General features: G+C 35.6%; 1 protein-coding gene across 2 annotated transcripts in view; it reads left to right on the top strand.

Moving 5' to 3' along the window:
* Positions 1-22,063, top strand: part of RICTOR (RPTOR independent companion of MTOR complex 2) — a 138,167-nt gene that overhangs the window by 41,353 nt on the left and 74,751 nt on the right. For both annotated transcript variants that reach the window (XM_003792948.3, XM_003792949.3), the window contains exon 3: positions 16,074-16,171. In XM_003792948.3, the coding sequence (XP_003792996.1) occupies positions 16,074-16,171 (98 nt within the window). The remainder of the gene's footprint in view (positions 1-16,073; positions 16,172-22,063) is intronic.

Raw genomic sequence — 22,063 nt, 5'->3', positions numbered from 1 at the left:
TTACTATGCCTCTTCCTGTGATTGTTATTATTAGAGTAGGACACTGGTACAAGCCAACAAAACTATTTTCCAGTCTCTGAGAGAAGGAGATAATAGAGCAGATCTAATCTTACAGAAAACAGACACTGCAGTTGAAGTTTAACCATCTATACTTAGGGTGATCATATTTGTTATCATCATTTATAATACAACCTGGATACTTTTTGGAAGTGAAAGGTGTTATTAATTACAATGACTTCTGAAGAATGACAGAGTTTTTCTCCAAGTTGGATAGAGAAACAAAAGGCATGCCAGAGGGACCTCGTGCCATCTTGCTGTTCAGTTGCCCTGTATCTGTTGATATCATTCCCTCTCAAGAACTGCTTCATGGTTCATCATTCTTCTAAAATAGTCATCTGAAACATTCAATTTTTATTTTACTTTTACTCATTTCTTCTTTGATGCTCTTCTTTATGAAAATTCAAGTTTCTGACATAGTACCCTTCTCTTTAAATAGCTTTTTTTTTCTTTTGACACATGAGTCTCACTGTTGTTTAGGCTAGAGTGCCATGGTGTCAGCCCAGCTCACAGCAACCTCTAACCTCTGGGTTCAGGCAGTCCTTTTTTTTTTTTTTCTGGCCAAGGGTGGGTTTGAACCTGCCACCTCTGGCACATGGACCTGGCGCCCTACCCTTTTGAGCCCCAGGCGCCGCCCCAGGCAATCCTTTTGTCTCAGTCTCCTGAATAGTTGGGACTACAGGTTCCCACCACAACACCAGCTCATTTTTTTCTATTTTTAGGAGAGATGAAATCTTGCTCTTGCTCAGGCTAGTCTTAAAATCCTGAGCTCAAAGGATCCACCTGCCTCAGGCTCTTAGAGTACTAGGATTGCAAGTGTGAGCCATGGCGCCTGGCCTAAATTCTGTTCCTTGCAAAACAAGTCTACTGACAACATATTCTCTCAGTTTTTATTATTTGAGAAAGTTTTTCTCTTTCACTGTTTAAGGATAAATTTCACAGGTTATAGAATTCTAGGTTGGTGTTTTTTTTCTTGTTTGCATAGTTTTTGAGGAGAAGTCAGATGTAATTTTTATTTTATTTCTCTGTAGATGTTTTTTTCCTTCTCCTTTCAGAATTTTTTCTTTAACTTTGGTTTTCTGTAGCTTAAAAATGACATGCTTAGGTATAGTAGGGTTTTTTTTGTGGGAGGTTGCATTTATACAGCTTAGTGTTCTCTAAGGTTCCCAGAGCTGTGGTTTGACATTAATGTATCTGACATTAATTTTGGGAAATTTTGAGTCGTTATTGTTTCAAATATTGCTGTTCCTTTCTTTTCCTTGATGTTCCCACATATTACACTTTTTGTAGTTGCCCCATAGTCCTTGGATAGCTTCTCTTAAGGGTAGACCTTGCTAAGAAAAACAAGAGTGCTGTGGCCTATTTCAAAATGGTTCCTTTTCCTCTCCCTCTGCTGGAAGCATGAGAGATTTTTCATCAATATTTACTGTGAGAATTCGGCTCCCAGAGGTAAAATTAAGAGAAATGTATGGCCTGCTGTTGCATTGGGCCCCCTAGTGTTTTTCACACTAAAACAGTTGTCCACACTTAACTGCCAGCTCTTTGTCAATTGCACTTTAGGTTTTCCCAGCCAAGCTTTGGTTCTCATAGCAGTTTCTACTCATGAACTTCTTGTTCCAGTAATGTGGAACTCTGTATATTCATTGTCTGTCTCTTTGATCTTGGTTTGATCTATGTCCTCACCTCTCTTAGGAGTGGAATCCAAGAAGAGTTGTTGATTTTTCAGTATGCTTTTTACTTGTTAGAGTGGTGTGATGATTTCAAGCTCCTTAAGTGTGGAACCAGAAATACGAAGTCCATGTTCATCTTTTAGTGTGATACATCTAACATTTAGGAACATTATAACCCAACTAACTGGATTTACTTGCCATACTTACTGATTGATAGGTTTACTTTTTTTTGTTTCCACTGTTGTATTTATGTAATACTTAAAATATACCACTGGTTAAAAGATTATTACCTACTACAATTGCTTGAGAGGAAAAAAGGTTATTTTCAGTATGTGAAAGAAAGATAATACTTGGTCTGTATTCCAGATGGTTACCCTAGAACAAATAGATAAAAATTTAAAAAGGGCAGATTTTGGCATCAGTCTAAGGAAAAATGTTCTATCTTCCTATGCAAAGATGAAATAGTTTCTCTTGGAAAATTCTGACTTCTCTTGCATTAGAATTATCATAATCTAGAATAGGCATCCTCAAACTACGGCCCACGGGCCACATGTGGCCTGCCAAGGACATTTATCTGGCCCACCGAGTGGTTTTGCCACCACTGCCTGTCCTGCTTAGCTGCCGACTCGTCCCAGGGCCTGCAGTCCGGCCCTCCAACATTCTGAGGGACAGTGAACTGGCTACCTGTTGAAAAAGTTTGAGGACCCCTGATCTAGAAGGCCCTCAGAATAGTGTCCTTGGAGTGCATCCTTTCTTTACTAAATTATTTAACTCTTTGAAGTTAATAGTTGTCAGAATTTCAGGGAATGTTAGGTAAAGTGATGCTTCCTCGTTTTTTGGATCTGTGGATAAGGGTGAGAAGATGTATTTCCAGTGTCTTAGCTTTTGGAGGACACAGTTTTGCCTCTGGCTTTTTGCAAAGGTAATACTAACTATAGTATTCTCTAAGTGAGAGATAACTTAATATACTTTAAATAACTTAAAATACTTTCAGTCTTTTTTTATCTACTCACAAGAATCACCAATTATGTTAAAGACATAATTACATATCAGATTTTTGTAGTTGTTTAGTTTTGACATGTTATTAAAACCTTGTATGTATCCCAACTTTTCTAGGTTGCTATTTATGTAATATTGTTATGTGTATTCACAAATAAATCACAGTAAATATTGTCAACTGTACTTTTACTCCCAGTTTTTCTTTGAAATTTTCAAGAAGGCAGATAAAATAATAAAAGTTATATTTTGAACTAGAAATATGTCCCTACTAATCTATTCCTGACAAGGCAGGAGGAAAAAAGCCCCAGTCATCTCCAGTAGGGGGGGACATACCTGCCTACCTGGAGTCATCACTCAAGGGCACACTGAGGCAGCAGTGGACTAAAGGAGAAAGCAAGGATGTCAGGAGCTGAGGACAGCCTGCATGAAAGGCCAGTTTATGAGAACTGGTGGGGACCAGCCAGCCGCCCAGACCTCACACAGAGGTCTGAGAAGGGAAGGTGCTGTCCTGAAGGTTTCTGATCTTGGGCTGGACTGCACGGGAACTACCATGGAGGTCTTAGACAAGTGGGTGGACTTAGTGTTGAATGGCCAGGTTTGAATACCTGGTGGGGTGGATCTCCCACTACTTATCTGCTAGCTGGGCCATCCTTGTGGGAAGGTCATGGCTGCTAGCTGACCATTGTGAGAAGATCGTGTGGGAGAAATTGTCCACTGGGTCCTAGTACATGGCTGGTTCTGGCACATCTGATGAGCTAAGTGGCTACTTGCACCCCTGGGAATTATTGTCAGAGGACACTGTGAGATTTGCCTTCTAAGGTTTCTGGTGAGAGCTTTAAGACCTCAACAGACTCCGTGGGGACTGAATGCAGATGATAAACAGGCACTGACTGAGGGCAACTAAGTCAGGAATACAAGACCCAATCTTAAGGACAATGAAAGTGTTTTCTGGCTTTTACTCTCCAGTATCCTAACATCACAGTGCCACCTGGTGTCCAGGTCATTTTTCTTTCCTCTTCATTGTTGCTAGGGTTGTTGTTTTGGATTTTGGGTTTTTTTTGTTTTGTTTTTGTTTGTTTGGTTGTATTGTTACCCATTTTATTTCATTCCCTCTTCTTTAGCTCCCTTTTTCTCTCTCTTGGGTGAGATTTTTCTACTTTGCTTATCTTTTACACATGAATTTTTCATATAATAGCTAAGATATCCCTTTTTTCCCTTTTTTTATCTTATATAATTGTATTTTTGATTTTATTTTTATTTCTTTCTTTTCTCTGAGTACTGGGGGGGTGGGGGTGGCGATCATGGCATTGGCCTGTCTGGAAGGTCACAGCAGTGGCCTGGCTCAAGGAGGTCACAGGCTTACAGTCCAGAGTATCTTTCTAGCATTGGCCTTTAGAAAGTCAGTACTGGCAGGTCCCCACTGCAACATATTGCTGAATTTTTCCTCCTTTTATTTTATTTTACTTTTTAAAAATTTCTCTTTCTCTTCCTCTAATTGGCATAGTTAGGGTCTTGCTTTTGCCAAGACTGATAAGGAGCTCTGGATTTCAAAGGAGTGACCCAGCCCAGCACCCTAAATTCCTGGAGTTGCAGGTGTGGCCATAACACCCAGCCAGTCACCACCATTCTTCTGTTGCTCTCTTTATACTCCTATCCTTCTCTTTCTTTATCCCATTCTTTTACCCCCCTTTTTTGTTTTTTTGTCCCCCATCGTTTTCTCTCTTTTTTTCTCTTTTTTACTGCTGGCTTTTTACCCCTTTCTTCTTTTTGGCCTTATACAAGAGACCACTTAAGCACCTAAACTCTGAAACAAAGCAACTCAAAGTGAAGGAGGCAGTAAGAAGGAAGAAGTAGGGGGAGAAAGTGAACAAGAAGAAAATACACATGAGGAGGAACTGACAGAAAAATTCTGGCAACATGAAAAACCGAAACAGAGCAATACCCTCAAAGGACCATGAGACAGCTACTGCAGAAGACTCCACCTATAAAGAAGCAATGGAAATGACAGAAAGAGAACTTAAAATGTGGATGGTAAAGGCGAGGGAATTGACGAGAAAGCAGAAAAGCAGAACCTAAAAATGAATGAAAGATATGGAGAATATAGAAAGGATATGGTGGAGCTTAAGGAACAGAAGGAGTCATTCAGAGAACTTAAAGATGCAGTAGAAAGTATCAATAACAGATTAGACCATGCAGAAGAAAGAATCTCAGAGCTAGAGGATGAAGTTCACGAGCTAACTCAAGTAGTTAAAGAGGCAGAAAATAAGAGACGAAAGTATAACATTTGCTCAGAGAATTATGTGACTTTATGACGTGCTCAATTACGGGGATCCATGAAGGGGAAGAATAATGTCCCAAAGGAATGGAAGCCCTACTGGAGGATATAATAAATGAAAACTTACCAAGTTTCACTAAAGATTCTGAAACCCTCCTTTCTGAGAGATAGCAAACCTTGGGTCATCTCAACACAAATGGAGCATCTTCAAGACACATTGTAATGAACCTGTGCAAAGTCAGCACAAAAGAGAAATTTCTGCAAGCAGCCAGGATAAGTGCCAACTGAGATCCATCAGGGTGACAGGAGACTTCTCAACAGAAACTTTTCAAGCCAGACGAGAATGGGCATCTACCTTTAACCTTCTTAAACAAAATAATTTTCAGCCCAGAATTCCTTATCCTGCTAAACTAAGGTTCAAAATTGATGGAGAAATCAAATCTTTTGCTGATAGGCAAACACTGAGAAAATTTACCCAAGACCAGCTCTATAGGAAATACTTAGACCTATTCTTAACACTGATGATCACAATAGACCACCAGTAAAACAAACACCTAGAAACAGTTGTGCAAAACCTAGTTTCCACAGTGGCACACAGTGGCACAAAGGATAAAACTAAGCAACAAACTCTCATAAAATAAGAACTTCACCACACTTACCAATTCTCTCAATAAATGTTAATGGCTTGAAATCCCCCTGAAGAGGCACTGGCTAGCTGATTGGATCAAAAAGCACAAGTCATCCATATGCTCTTTCCAAGAGACATACTTAACCCTGAAGGACAAATCAAGACTCAAGATAAAGGGAAAGAAAACAGTATTCTAAGCAAATGGAAATCAAAGAAAGGTGGGGTCACTATCTTATTTTCTGATACAAGTGGATTTAAAGCAACTAAAGTTAAGAAAGACAAAGATGGTCACTTTGTACTAGTTAAGGGAACAATGCAACAAGAGGACATTTCAATTCTAAATATTTATGCATCTAATTTAAATGCTTCCAGATTTATGAAACAGACTTGATGGGTCTGAGCAATATGATATCCTATAACACTGCTCTGACAGAACTGGATAGATCCTCTAAACCAGTGGTTCTCAACTTTTCTAATACTACAACCCTTTAATACAGTTCCTCATGTTGTGGTGACCCCCAACCATAAAATTATTTTTGTTGGTACTTCATAACTGTAATTTTGCTTGTTGTTATGAATTGTAAATATCAGATATGCAGGATGTATTTAGGCAACCCCTGTGAAAGGGTGTTCAACCCCCAAAGGGGTCACAACCCACAGGTTGAGAACTGCTGTTCTAAACAGAAACTAAGCAAAGATACAAGGAACTTAAATATGACCCTAAAATAACTGTGCTTAATAGATATACACAGAACACACCATCACAAAGCTAAGGAATATACATTCTTCTCATTAGCCTATGGAACATATTTCAAAATAGATCATATCCTAGGATACAAATCAAACCTCAACAAAATTAAAAGAATTGAAATTATACCTTGTATCTTCTTGGAACACAAGGTAATAAAGGTAGAACTGAACTCCATTAAAAATGGTCAAACCACACAAAGGCATGGATATTAAACAATCTTATGCTGGTTGACAGCTAAGTCAAAGAAGAATTTAGGAGGAAATTAAATAATTATGTTAAATTCCTCAAACATAACAATAATGAAGACCCAAGTTACCAGAACTTGTGGAATACCACAGAAGCAGTCTTATGAGGGAAATTTATTACATTAGATGCTTACATCTGAAAAACAGAGAGAGAGAGAACACATCAACAAACTAATGATTCATCTTAAGAAAATGGAAAAGGAAGAACAATCTAATCCCACACTTAGCAGAAGAAAAGAAATAACCAAAATTAAGTCAGAAATCAATGAAATTGAAAATGAAAGAATCATTCACATAATTAATGAACCAAAGAGCTGGTTCTTCAACAGATAAATAAAATTGATAAACTGTTGGCCAGACTTACTAGAAACATAAAAGTAAAATCTCTAATCTCAGAAATCAGAAATGAAAAAGGGAAAATAACAACAGATACCACACAGAGACACAAGAGATTATTTCTGACTATTACAAGAAACTCTATGCCCAGAAATTTGACAATGTGGAAGAAATGGATCAATACCTGGAATCACACCTTCTCCCTAGACTTCACCAAGAAGAAGTAGATGTGACCAATATCAATCACTGAGATCAAAGAAAAAATAAAATATCTTCCAACCAAAAAAAAAACCCTGGACCAGATGGCTTCACACCAGTATCCTATCAAACCAGGTGTCCTCAAACTATGGCCTGCAGGTCACATGCAGCCCACCTAGGACATTTATCTGGCCCGCTGGGTATTTTTGCCGCTTCTGCCTGTCCCGCTTAGCAGCCAACTCGTCCCGGGGCCGCAGTCCAGCCCTCCAACAGTCTGAGGGACAGTGAACTGGCCCCCTGTTTAAAAAGTTTGAGGACTCTCAAACAAAGAAGAGCTTGTGCCCATACTACAGAAACTATTCCAAGATACTGATAAGGAAGGAATCTTCCCCAGCACATCCTATGAAGCAAACATCACTCTGATACCAAATCTAGGAAAAGACCAACTAAGAGGAAAACTACAGACCAATTTCACTAATGAATATTGATCCAAAAATACTCAACAAAATCTTAGCCAATATATTACAGCTACACATTAAAAAAATTAATACATCACAATCAAGTAGGCTTCATCCCAGGAATACAAGGCTGATTTAACTTACACAAATCCATAAATGTAATGCATCATATCAATAGAAGCATAAACAAAGACTATATGGTCCTCTCAGTTGATGCAGAAAAAGCATTTGATAAAATTCAGCATCTGTTCCTAACAACATTTAGGAATATAGGCATACGTGGCACATGTCTTAAACTGATTGAAGCCAACTGTTACAAACCCACAGCTAATGTCTTGAACAGGAGTAAAACTGAAAGCTTTTCCACTTAGAACTAGAACCTGACAAGAATGCCCTCTGTCACCACTGCTATTCAATATAGTTCTAGCCAATGCATTCAAGCCAGGGAAGGATATAAAGGGCATCCAAATGGCAACAGAGGAGTTTGAACTCTCATTCTTTGCTGATGATATGATCTTATACTTAGAAAACCACAGAGACTCAACCACAAGACTTCTGGAAGTGTTTAAGAAATACAGTAATGTCTCAGGGTATAAAACATGTCCATAAATCAGTAGTCTTTGTATATGCCAATAACAGCTAAATTGAGAAAGTCATCAGAGACACATTTCCCTTTATAGTAGCTCCACAGAAAATGAAATATGGAGGCATATACCTAACACAAGTGGTGTGGAATCTCTGCAAAGTGAATTACAAAATGCGAAGAAAAGAAATAGTAGAAGACATTAACTAGTGGAAGGGGATACCATGATCCTGGCTAGGAAAAATCAACATTGTTAAAATGTCTATTATACCCAAAGCAATCTAAAGATTCAGTGCAATCTCCATTAAAATACCAACATCATACTTTCAAGATTTGGAAAAAAATAGTTCTTCATTTGTATGGATTCAGAAAAAAGCCCATCTAGCCAAGGCAATTCTTAGTAATAAAACAATATTGGAGGCATCACTCTACCAGACTTCAGGCTATCAAGTCCACAGTGATCACAGCAACATGGTAGTGGCACAAAAATAGAAACGTAGACATTTGGAACTGAATAGAAAACCAAGAGATGAAATCAATCCCTTACAGCCATCTGATCTTTGATAAACCCAACAAAAGCATACACTGGGGAAAATAATTCCTATTCAATAAATGGTTCTAAGAGAATTGGGTGACCACATGTAAAAGACTGAAACTTGATCCATGTCTTTCACCACTTATAAAAATTGATACAGTATGGATAAAAGATTTAAATCTAAGACAGGAAAGTTTTAAAATCCTAGAAGAAAGTGTGGGAAAAACTCTTGAAGATGATGACCTGGGGAAAGATTTTATGAAGAAGACTTTTGTGGTAATCATTAAGGACAACAAAAATTAATAAATAGGACTTAATTAAACTGAAAAGTTTCTACCCAACTAAGAACCCAACAATCAAAGCAGATAGACAACCTTCAGAATGGGAAAGATATTTGTGTATTATGAATCTGAGAAAGGCTTGAGAACTAGGATCTCAAGAGAACTCAAGTAATCAACAAAAACAGAGCTAAAAATCCATCTATCACTGGGCAAGACATATGAACAGAACATTTTTGGAGGAAGACAGATGAATGGCTAACAAACATGAAAAAAGTGTTCATGGTCCTAATCATCAGAGAAATGCATATCAGAACCACCCTGAGGTATCACCTAACCCCAGTAAAATTAGCCCACATTACAAAGTTCCAAAGCTTCAGATCCTGTTGCAGATGTGGAGAGAGGGGAGCACTTTTACACTGTTGGTAGGACTGCAAGCTAATACAGCTTTGGAAAGAAGTATGGAGAATCCTTAAAGAACTCAAATTAGATCTCCCATTTGACCCCACAATCTTACTACTAGGCAACTACCCAGAAGAAAAAAAATCATTTTATCATAAGGACATATGCCCTAGATTATTTATCGCAGCTCAATTAAAATCACCAAGACATGCAAACAACCTAAATGCCCATCAATTCAGGAACAGATTAACAAACTGTGGTATATGCATAGCATGGAATACTATTCAGCCCTGGATGGAATTGAAACACATTCTTCTCAGTAAAGTATCACAAGAATGGAAAAGCAAATATCCAGTGTACTCAATATTAATATGAAGCCAGTAGATTCAGCCCACATAAGAGAAAAACTCATTTCAATTCAAGTTGCGGGGAGGAGAGTTTGGAGTTCTCCCACTGAATGGGCACATTGTAGAAGTGTATGACGCACCTTTTGGGTGTGGAACATAGCTGCAAGAGGGACTCTAATAAATTCAAATATTGTGATTTGGTTCTTTGTACCATCACATTTACCTGAAGTTAAAAAAAGTTATATTTTTACAATTAATCTCTCAATGACATAGAAATTGGATTAGAATGGAGATAGCATAAGTGTGGGGGAATCCATTGTATAGCTTTTACCATAGTTAAGGTACAAGGTAGAAGAGTGATTGAAATGTGATGGTTAAGTAGAATGTGAATGTTTTAAAATAATAACTAAGAAAATGACCTGAAGGCTTTGTTAACCAGTTTGATGGAAGTGTTTCAGATTGTGTGTGAAAACCCCACACTGTACCCCAGAAGTGCATTAATGTACAGTTACCATTCAATTAAAAAAAATATAAAAAATAAGAAAAAAAGAAATGATGGTTAATTGAATAAAAGGAAGTAAGGCATATCAGAAATGTTGGAAAGGAGTAATAATTCAACTGTCCAGTTTAATTTGTGATGTCAGGGAGAGGAAAAAGTCAAAGATAACTTGACATACAGATGTGTGTGAACATGTCCACATACACAGAGAATTGAGCCAGGAAATAAATAAATGCCTAAATGAATGAGTAAGTATATAATATATAAATATGGCTTAAATGGTAGCCTTCTCTTGGCATTTCTTTATTTGTATTCTGCATGTATATGTCAATGTTTATATATTTTATTTATTTTTGGTGTTGCTCATATTATTGTCATGTAACCATCTTTATGGTAAAATGGTAATTTTTATTGTAGTATAATTAACATAAAACAAAGTATATATATTTAAGTACTTATTTAATAATTATATGCTGCCTACAGACAAGATACAGCGTGTTTTCATCCCTTTCCCTAAACCAGTGGTTCTCAACCTTCCTAATGCCTCCTAATGCCGCAGCCCTCGTGTGGTGGTGATCCCCAACCATAAAATTATTTTCATTGCTACTTCATAACTGTAATTTTGCTACTGTTATGAATCGTAGTATAAAGATCTTATATGCAGCATGTATTTTCATTGTTACAAAGGGGTTGCAACCCACAGGTTGAGAACTGCTGCCCTAAACCCTGCTGTCTGGTTCCAGGTGGTTACTTTACTTCTCAGCAAACATTATTTAATTTATCTTGTTATAGATTACTTTTGGTTATATTCAAATTGTATATTAATAGAATGATACATTTGATCTGACTTTTTTAATCTTTTTAATGATTTATCCATGTTGTTTGTATCTAGTTTTTTTTTTCTTTTATTGTTGTTTAGTATTCCAGTGTGTAGATGTTGATGGACATTTGGGTTGTTTCCCATTTGGGGCTATTATGAATAAAGTTGCTATAAATATTCCTGTACAGGTGTATTTATAGGCTTACATTCTGAGAGTTGAATTGCAGAGTTAAAATATTGATAGATTTTTGTTGCCTATATTTCTCTAAAGTGGTTGCAACATTTTATGCTTTTCTAACAGTGTGTAAGAATTCCAGTTATTCTGTATTCTCTCCAACACTCTGTGTTGTTAATTTTTTATTTTACTTTAGCCATTCTTATAGGTGTGGTTTTAATTTATTTGCATTTTAAACTGGGTTATGTTATCATTGATTCATAGACAATTTTTATTTATTTATTTATGTCTTGTCAGATATTTGTACAGTGAATGTTTTTTTCTACTCTGTGGATTTCATTTTTTTTATTTTTATGATTTAAATTTCTATTTTCTAGAGATAAGGTCTTAGTCTATTGCCTGGGCTTGAGTGGTCATAGTTCATTGTACCCTCGAACTCCTGGACTCAAGTATAGGTGGGCCAGCAGGCCTGGATAACTTTTTAAAATTTTTTTGGAGTTGAGTCTTGTGCTTTGTTGCCCTGTCTGGTCTTGAACTCTTGGCATTAAACAGGCATCTTGCCTCAGTGTCTTGAATAACTGGAATTACAAGCACAAGTCACCTTATCCAGCCATTTTTTTAATTATCTTGATGAAGAGAAATTGTGCATTTTGATGCGACCAAAGATCTATATTTTTTCTTTTAAGATTTTACTTTTTGCCCAGATGATTTGTTTTGTTTGGTATATTGTTAATATACTGTAATACTAATTTTATAAAATAGTACCTCTGAAAAATTCTTTATAAAAAACCTTTTATATTTTAACATTTTTAAAATTTCTTTTGGATTATAAGTATGTAATAGTTGTACGTCTTTATAGGGTCCATATGATGTTCTGATACAGGCATACAGTGTGAATTACTCCAATCAGAGTAATTGTGGTATCTGTCTCTTAAGGCATTTATCATTTCTTTGTGTTGGGAACATTCTAATTCCACTCTTTTCATTACAAAAATATTCTTTCAAATCCTCACTATAAAAGTGATACAGAAAAACATATTTAATAACATCAAATATAGAAACTAGGTTGCAAATCTATATGTGTGTAAAAAGTCCTCTTTTCTAGCACATTCTGGACTGATGATTGATTAATCAAAGAATTGTTCAAGATTAGAATGATACGACTATAGAAAATTTAGAATTTTGAAACATTTGAGCTGAAACTTGTATATTCATTTATTTCTTAATATTTTATGGGCTATCTTTGAATATGAGTTTGTTAATTGGAGCTCCGTATGATCTATTGTATTTCTGTGTATTGTATTTCATTGCCACAATTTATTGATCTATGATTTTCAGTTTTGTTTTCAAGTGGAGTACTAGTTAGATACTTGTGATGCAATGTGTATGGAGTCTGTCTAGTTTTTATGGATTTTATGGATTTTCTATACTTGCTTTCTCTTGTACAACATCAGAGTTGTATAGTTGCAAGAGAGACCTGTGGCCTGCAAAGTCTAAAATACTTTCTGTCTGGCCCTTTACAGAAAACATGTGCTGACTCCTTGATCTATCAGGTAAGGAAGAAGCCAAGGGTTTTCATTTCATTACAAGGTGAACTTTAACTTGAAATACCAGGTAAACCACATGAACATTAGTAGTTCAGTGTCTAAAATGACCCTGATAGTATTTTAAATTAGTTTGGGATGAAACATGTTTTGTCTTTTAGCAAGCACATTATGAAAAAACTTTGAAATCTTTCTATAGTTGCGCATTCTTGGTAAATAATTGTATAAAGGAGAAAGAGATGAGAAGTAAGGAAAGGCTGGTACATTTTGATGTGGGCAAACATTTGATCCAGTATTAGATTCAGTTTTAAAATTGTGTGCATGGGGTTTGTTGCTGTCAGTTTTCTTCCACTTCTGTGTGAGCTACATGAGAGAGGGACCTGTCTTGCCATTGCTGTATTTCTAGTACCTAAAATAGAAACCAATCATAGTAGCATAATGAGACATTCATTTAATACTTGCTAAATGAATATACTGAAACATGAGATTTTGTTTTGTAGGAATAAAATTATGGTTTTTATAAAAATATCTATAATCAGTTTGTACCCAGAAAATTGGCAATATTTAAAAATCTACAGCCTGTGTGAAGAATATTTTTTCAGAATAATCATCTTTTTTTTTTTGGTGATAGTCTTACTCACTTTCCTGGGCTAGACTACAATGGCATGATCATAGCTCTCTGTATCCTCAAACTCCTGGGTTCAAGCAGTCCTCCTGCCTCAATTTTCTGAGTAGCTGAGACTACAGGTGCACACTACCCTGTCTAGTTCATTTTTCTATTTTTTTGTAGAGGTGGACTCTTGCTGTGTTGACTCAGGCAGCTCTCAAACTGGCCTCAAATGATCTTCCCACCTAAGCCTCCCAATGTACTAGGATTACAGATGTGAGCCACTGTGCCTGGCCTCAGACTAGTCATCATAACTATTATTAGTCCTGTTAGATCATTAGACATTAGTACCCATATTGTCACTTTTTTGGTATCTGACACCTGAATAATAAATTGAAGTAAAATGTTTGGATTATGCATTTCCATTAGGTGAATTTCCCACTGACTTCAGTTTGTAAAGTATCTTCAACTCCAGCTTTGCAAACTGCCGTAGGTCCTATATTGCCCTAAATTATTTTAAGGGTTATTATGAAATTTTCATAAACTTCCCAAATATTTTAAGTCATTTTAGCGCCATTGGCTTGCTTATAATTTTTCTTCCTCAACCTCCTCTAACAGATACATGTTATAATAACAAAAAGCTATTAAATACTAGTAGTGACCTTTTCATGGCCTCTTGTAATTCTTTATAGTTGGTCTGATCTCACCCAATGATGTGTGGTTTTCATTCTAGTTTAAAAATAATTGCAAATAATCTCTAATTATAAAGACATATACTAAACCACTGACCATTGAACTTCCTTCACATTAAAAATATACATTAATGTAAAATTCATGGGGGATACTGTAAAATCTGATGAACAATCTCAGCATGTAGCCACTTCAAACTGAGTATAAGTAGCTAGGATAAATGGTCCGCTTGATAGTTTGACACCAAATTGGTTGTCATAGCCAACTCCCAGTATAACAGGATGAAATAAGGTAGGCAGGTGTAAGCTAAATAAATGTAAAGCAGGACAATACAAACAGTTTCACTTGGAGAGGAAAACACTAATTGAGAACAAATAGTTCCTTGGGTTTGTGTTAACAGATGAAAATCTCAAAGGAAGTCATAATGGCTCTTAAACTAAAATATCAACATGGCGATTGTTTTTTCAGAGACCTGAGAAAACTGAATTGTATTCCAGAGGTGGCAAGCTACTTCTTGCAGGACTATATCTGGCCCATGGCTTGAATGGTTTTTATACTTTTAAAGCATTTTTTCATTGTTTTAAATGTTGCTCCACTGGCTTTTCTTATGCCTTATTTATGATGAGAAATCTGTCATCCTTTTCTTTGCTCTTTGCAAATTGTCTTTTATCTGGCTATCTTGTAGATTTTTTGTATCAGTGGTTTTGAGCAATTTGATTGTGATGTGTCATGGTCTGGTTTTCTTCATATTTCTTGTTTGGGGATTGTTGACCTTTGATTGATTAGTTTATTATTTTCATTAAATTTGGAAAGTTTTTATCCTTTATTTCTTTAAGTAATTATTCTGTTCCCTAGCTCTTTTTTCTCTTTGGGGTCTCCAGTTAATATATACGTTAAGTTGCTTGAAGTCCCACAGCTCACTGATAGGTTAAGTCCCAGTAAAACCATCATAAGTTGAAAATATTATGTTGAAAATACTTAATACTTCTAACCTAGTGAACATCACAGATTAGCCTAGCCTACCTTAAACACACTCATAGTACTTACGTTAGCCTATAGTTGGGCAAAATCATATAAAGCCTGTATTATAAAAAAGTGTTCAGTATCTCATATAATCTATTGAATAATACACTGAAAGTAAAAAACAGATTGGTAATATAAGTAAGGTGTGGTGTCTAGCACCTACGTGTTGCTTTTTACACCTTCATAAAGTTGAAAAATTCTTAAGATGAATCATTGTTAGTCAGGGATCATCAATATGTTTTATCTAGTTTTTTGTTGATTCAAATGGTCCTTGTTGCTACATTTGTGACTAGAAGCGAAAGTTAGGGGGTTGAGATTCATCTTAGTCTTTTTCGTGCTCCTATAACAGAATACCTGAGACTGTAAATTAGAAAGAACCTACATCTGGCCAGGGTCTTCGTGCTGAGTCATTCCATAGCAGGAGAAAGAGAAGGAGGGAGAGAGAAGAGATGAGAGGGATAGAGAGAGAAAATGCTACTACATGGTGAGGGTGGGATATGCTGCTTACAAGAGGAAGCTAAATTCACTTGCTGTGATGAGCAACCCTTCTCTATAACAACATAAATTCATTCATGCAGGTATAGCTGTCACGACTTCATGGCCTCTTTGAAGGTCCGACCTCTGTCTCCACACAGTTGCATTATAGATTAAGTTTCTACCACATAAACTTTGGAGGAACACATTAAAACCAAAGCAAAATTTAAGATTTCGTGGTTGAGAAGTTCCAGATGATGATGTAGAGTTGGACCATGGGTATGGAAGTAGATTTGTGAAAGTGATTGGATGAGTTATCCACTTGTCTTTTGAAGTCATTTAAATTTATGTATTTGGGGTGAATAGTAGGAGTTTAAACCAAAAGCCGATGTTGGAATGTTTTAACACTCTATATTTTTTGTGTTCGATTAAGAAAATACTCGTAAAGTTATATTAAATTTTTTTGTATTTCCTTCTAGATCCTTCTGATAACTTAAGAGAAATTCTCCAAAATGTGGCCAGATTGCAAGGAGTATCTAATATGAGAAAGCTAGGCCATCTGAATAACTTTACTAAGGTAAGTGACTCGAATCTTTATTACTGTTTAAAATTCATTGTTCCTTAAACTACTTATTGGATGTTTCTTAACTATCATGAAAAATAAATTTTTAGTATTCAGTCAATGTTAATTATTTCTCTGCTTCTTCCCTGGATTTTGTCCTGTGCTTTATAAATTTAGAAATATACTTGAGTAATAGAATTATATGCTTCTTATAGAAAATTTGTTAGGTTCAGAAAAGAATAAAAAAATCACTGAGAATTTCATGTTTCAGTCTTTTATTCACGTAATGATACTTTTCTTTTGCCTTTCTCTACTTATTTTACTTGGTAATACAGGCATACATCAGAGACCACTGATAAAGCAACTCAACAAATTACCTAGTTGCTCAGTGTATGTAAAGTTATGTTTATGTTATACTATAATTTGTTAAGTGTATAGTGGCATTATGTTTAAAAAAATTTTTATGTACCTTAATTTAAAAATACTATTAAAAATGCTAATGATGGATCATTTGAACCTTAAGCATGCATGTCCTACATTTTTTCTGCTGGTAGAATATCTTCCCTTGATATTAAGGGCTGCTGATTAATCAGGGTGGTGGTTGCTAAAGGTTGGGGTAGGTGTGACAATTTCTTAAAATAAGACAACAGTGAAGTTTGCAACATTGATTTTTCCTTTCTTGATAGATTTCTCTGAAGCATGTAAGGTTGTTTGATAGCATTTTACCCATAGTAGACCTTTTAAAATTAGTCATTTCTCTCAATCCTGTTTTCTGCTTTACTGCTAATTTTATGTAATAATCTAAATCCTTCGTTGTCATTTTAACAATGTTTATGTCATCTTTACTAAGTGTGGGTTCCATTTCAAGAAATCACCATTTTGCTTATTTATAAGAAGCAATTCCTTATCCATTAAAGCAGGGGTGTTCAGTGTTTTGGCTTCTCTGGGCCACATTGGAAGAGGAAGTCTTGTCTTGGACCACTCAAAGACTAATGAAAACTGATGAGCAAAAAAATAAATGGTCCATGCTTAATTTTCATGATATCTGCCACCACAGATATGCAAAAAACTCATCACATAAAAATCCTAATTAGGGGCTTGGTGCCCATAGCTCAGTGTTAGGGCGCAGGCCACATACATTGGTGGGTTCGAACCTGGCCCAGGCCTGCTAAACAACAATGACAACTACAACAAAAAATAGACATAGTGGCAGATTCGTGTAGTCTCAGCTACTTGGGAGACTGAGGCAAGAGAATCATTTAAGCCCTAGAGTTTGAGGTTGCTGTGAGCTGTGATTCCATGGCATTTTACCAAGGGCGACATAGTGAGACTCTGTCTCAAAAAAAAACAAAAACAAAAACAAAACCCCAATTAGGTAATGGCCTGTTTGTCTTTTAAGATTATCAAGTAGGCCTCCAGTTTGTGATCCCTAATGTAGAAAAGGTATATAGCTAAGTAATAAAATGTCCTTTTTTGATTTTTTTATTATAAAAATAAAAGAAAGATGGGCAACATAAAACTAGTGGGATATTTGACATTGTATTTGAGAAACTAATGCATCAATATCTGCCTTGATAGAAATAGTTGCAGTTCTCAGTTCTCAAGGTGCTTATCAGATATTTGGGTCTAATTTTACTTGTAATGTGCTTCATTTTTGAAAATAGTTGCTCAAAAACATAGATGCTGCCAAAAAACGATGACATAAATAAGGTACAATTGTGAAATGAGGGATACTATACATTTGTCTCTGGGAAGATAGGACCTATAAAAGTACAATAAAGAGACATAATCAAATTTTTCTTTAAGTTGAACATCAGCTAGCAGCTCTATGCATTCCATTTGGCAGGTAACATTTATGTCAGTGTTGAACATTTATGTCAACTCCATATGAAAATGGAGTTGCAAAGGCACCCAAGTATTATTTTCCCAGAAATTTTAAAATCTGTCTTCAGATTCTTGTATCAGATCAGAAAACAAGGCTACGTATTTTTCACTGTTCACGGGACTGTGTTTAAATCAATTTAATGAAATGCATAAATGGCTTGCCATAATTTCAGTTTCATTTGGAACACTACATAGTAAGTTGTTTTTCACCGTGAAGGTGCAGCTTAACTAATTTAAATGAACAGTTAGAGCTGCTAAAAATGCTAAGTCTGTAGCAGGTTTTTATCATCCAGTTCTGGCACAGATTTGGTTTTTGATACCATAAATGACTTGATAGCATGTTGCCATAGTCAGCATTAGTACTCTTAAGGAATTCTGGAATTGGCAATGATTCAATCTCTATTAATTTATAAGTTCTTCTCTTTTATGTGAATTTTACCAGATATGTTGACAGTGGACAAAGAAAATCATCTTAGCATATTCTTTACTGCTTTGTATAAATCTGTTGATTTAGTTGTATCTTTAAATGACACTAAAGAAGCCATTTCTTCAGTGATGTTATATTCATCATTAATACCTCTAATACAAGTGGCAAGTTGAACCATATTTGTAGCATTAGTACCGTCATCCATTGTTAAAGCACAAAATTTTAAATTAGCAGCTTTACTCTCCAGACTTCTTTGGATAGATTTTTCCAGTTTCTTCAGTTTGCCTGGTGATAGTCTGGTGAGACAAGCTGATTTTAGAAATGTCTTCCCTTTTTTCAGGGCAGATTATATCTGCTATGCTTTCTATACATTACTTCATTCACCATACGTAAATAGTTTTGATTTTTTTTTTTTGCTATTAAATATGCTACCACGCAACTAGCTTCTTATAACAGAATCCATCTGATTTATAACTTAAAATTTTTTGTTGTTGAGAAGAGTGACTTTTTTCAGTTCCACTAATTTGTCCTATGACAATCCTCCATATGCATCACATTTGGCAACGTGTTTTTTCACATAATGCCTTTTCAGATTATAGTTTTTGAAAATTTCATGAGAGGGCTTTACTATTTGCCTCAACAAAAAAGTAGTCATCTCTCAACTTTCCATTGAATAATCCATCTATATCCATAATTTTTCTATTTTAGGGACATTGCAGAAGCCATGCTGGGATTAAACAAATAATAATAGATAAAGGACTATAATTACTTTTATTACAAAAATTAATTGACAGGAAAATAGAAAGCAAGTTTTGGACCCTTCTACGTCTTGGCTGCAGGGCAAGACAGAGGACCAATTGTAAAATGCAGCGAGTTACATGTGAGGTGTCACGGAGGTGTAAGCATTCAAATAAGAATGCTTACCTGACTTCTAAATGACATTAAATGCTTAACATTGCAGTGGTAGGGTAACATATTATTGATATTTGCTGCCTCACCAAATTACCCCAAGCACATGTAATGTCTCATGGTGCCATTTTGACTGACTGCACTTGGAAAATAACACATTGGAAGCTGTACACTGGTCGTGAAACTGAAGCCACGTATGTGTACAAATAGTAAGAGCATATGTATGTTCATTTTACATGACATGGCAACAGGATGTTGTTGCCTACAAAGTTCACACTAGGGAATTGCACATTGTAGTTCCACCAAAAAACTCTCATTATGTTTTAAGTAAGTTTACGATTTTGTGTTAGCCACATTCATAGCCACCCTGGACCACATGTGGCCCATAAGCCATGGGTTGGACACCCTTGCATTTTATTATGAGAATGCAATGGTTCCCTTACATTTTTCAGGCTACAGTTCTAAATATAGTCCTCTGGTATCCACCACATCTGCAGTGACTTTATCCACTAAAGTCTTGGAGTTCACAAAGTCATCCGTGAGGACTGAAATCATCTTCCAAAGCCCTGTTAAGATTGATATTTTGACCTCCTCTCAGAATCGTGAATGTTCTTGATAGTGTCCAGAATGGTGAAAACTTTTCAGAACGTTTTCAATTTACTTTGCTCAGATCAATCAGAGGAATTACTAACTGTGGCAACTATAGTGTACAAAATGTGTTTCATATAGTAAAACTTGAAAGTTGAAATGCTTCTTGATACGTAGGGTGGGATATTGTCTCAGCAGGTGTGAAAACAACATTAATCTCCTAGTATCTCCCCATCAAAGCTCTTGGGTGACTTGGTAAGTAGTAATATTTAGTGGGGTTAAAATATATAGGAATCTGTTGGACACCTCTCTTTCTTTTCTGTTCTTCATTTCCTTTTCCATTGTACTATTGTAGAGTATGCAGTGATATATTTCTGTAATGAAAGGCCTAGACTTGTATTTCTTATATTCTTGTTTTTGTTTTACCATATCCTTTTTTTTACAGTTTTCATATTTCCCTCTGGTCTTGTTCTAGCTTTATAGTAGCCCTTTTGTTTGATATTTTAAATTGCTTATGTATTTAAAATTCAGATTGGCCAAACTTATTAGAATTTGAATGTACTAAGAGGGACTAAGCCCTGAGCCCAGGCTCAGGAGCAAAGTCAATGAACTTTGGACTTGATAAAATCTATTTTGGCTGTTGAGTGTATATTGGGAAAAACATGAGGCTTTGATCAAACAGGCAGAGACTTACAGCTCAACTCTGATTAACTAGCAAGGCAGTCTTGGGCATATTTCTTTATGCAGAGGTAATCTTGCTGTCTTTAGAGGCAGGGTCTCAGTTTGGTGCCTGGCATATAATATGCACTTTATAATAGGTAGTGCCTTGTAAGCGGGGATTTGCAGACAGAACAAGCCAGGGATTGAGAAAGTGTCAGTTACATCCTGTCTTTCCATTTCATACTCTTATTTTCTTTTAGGTCAACTTCATTTTCAGATAAACACTTTCCATATGACTGTAGTACATCATCTTTAATACTTTTTAGTCTTGAAAAGGAGAGAGTAGCCATCTCATAGCATGATCCTGTTTGCTCATATTTAGCTAGGCATTCTTATTGATAACCAATTTTTAAAAAACAAAATGTGGTATGAGGAGTGCCAGCCCCAGTGAAAAAAATGTGATGTCTGATAATTCAGCATTTTAGGTGACTTGTGCTAAATCTTAGATTTTTAAAGGTTGTTAGCAATTTCTAACCAGTGATTTATTCTTATATGTACTAACAAATCTATATGATAGGGTAGGCAGAATTATATTTTAATGATGTATACTAATATAGAAGATGGGATGTCACCAGTAAAAGTTAACACAGTAGTTAACTGTTGAATGGTTGAAGATTAATTAGCAGTTTCATGATTAGTAGAGACAGGATAAAGTGCACATTGTTTAAACTCCATGTTCTTTTGCTATTTCTTCCTGTGTCTTTCACAGAGAAAGAGATAAAGGGTTTGATTGTACTTTAGGGTTTGGTTATTTAAATTATGAGATTAGTAAGGTAGTGAGTCAGTCACTGCAAAAAAGTTTGTATTAAATATATATTTGTATAAAAGTAATTCAAATTCATAATATTTGAAGGGAACTCCTAGTAATAATGAACGTGTATTTCTTTGATAATTGAGATATCTTATTTATGATGTATGTGCATTTATTCATATATAGAAAGTTTAGTTTCTGCTAGTGATAATTCTAATTCAAAAGTGATATTTTCATTTAAGATTGAATAAAGGCCTCATTTATAATCCTGGAAACAATGAAAATATTTAACCATCATTGAAAATATAGCCCTAACATCTCTTACTATCCTTGGAAAACAGGTATTTATTATGGCAAGTTACTATGTTTCTGCCAAAAATTGTTACTTCTGATTTTCCAGTTTCTGACTGATGGAACGTTTTTCTCTGAAACTTTTCTTTCAATTGAAATGAGTTGACATTAGCAGAAAATGATAAGTACTTTCTAAACACTTTCCTGATTGTGTGTATTTTTTTGAGATCATAATAGCAACTGATTTTTTTTAACTTTTTAATCAAAACTGCTAAGTCTAGCAAATGTGAAGTGGTCTGAGAAGGTAGATAATTTGAAAATTATATTTCTTGGCTCG

Source organism: Otolemur garnettii, unplaced genomic scaffold (assembly GCF_000181295.1).
Source record: "Otolemur garnettii isolate 467f Iridium unplaced genomic scaffold, OtoGar3 scaffold00063, whole genome shotgun sequence".
NCBI lineage: Eukaryota > Metazoa > Chordata > Mammalia > Primates > Galagidae > Otolemur > Otolemur garnettii.
Note: the sequence above shows the minus strand (reverse complement) of the source record. Positions and strands in the feature narration are given on the sequence as shown.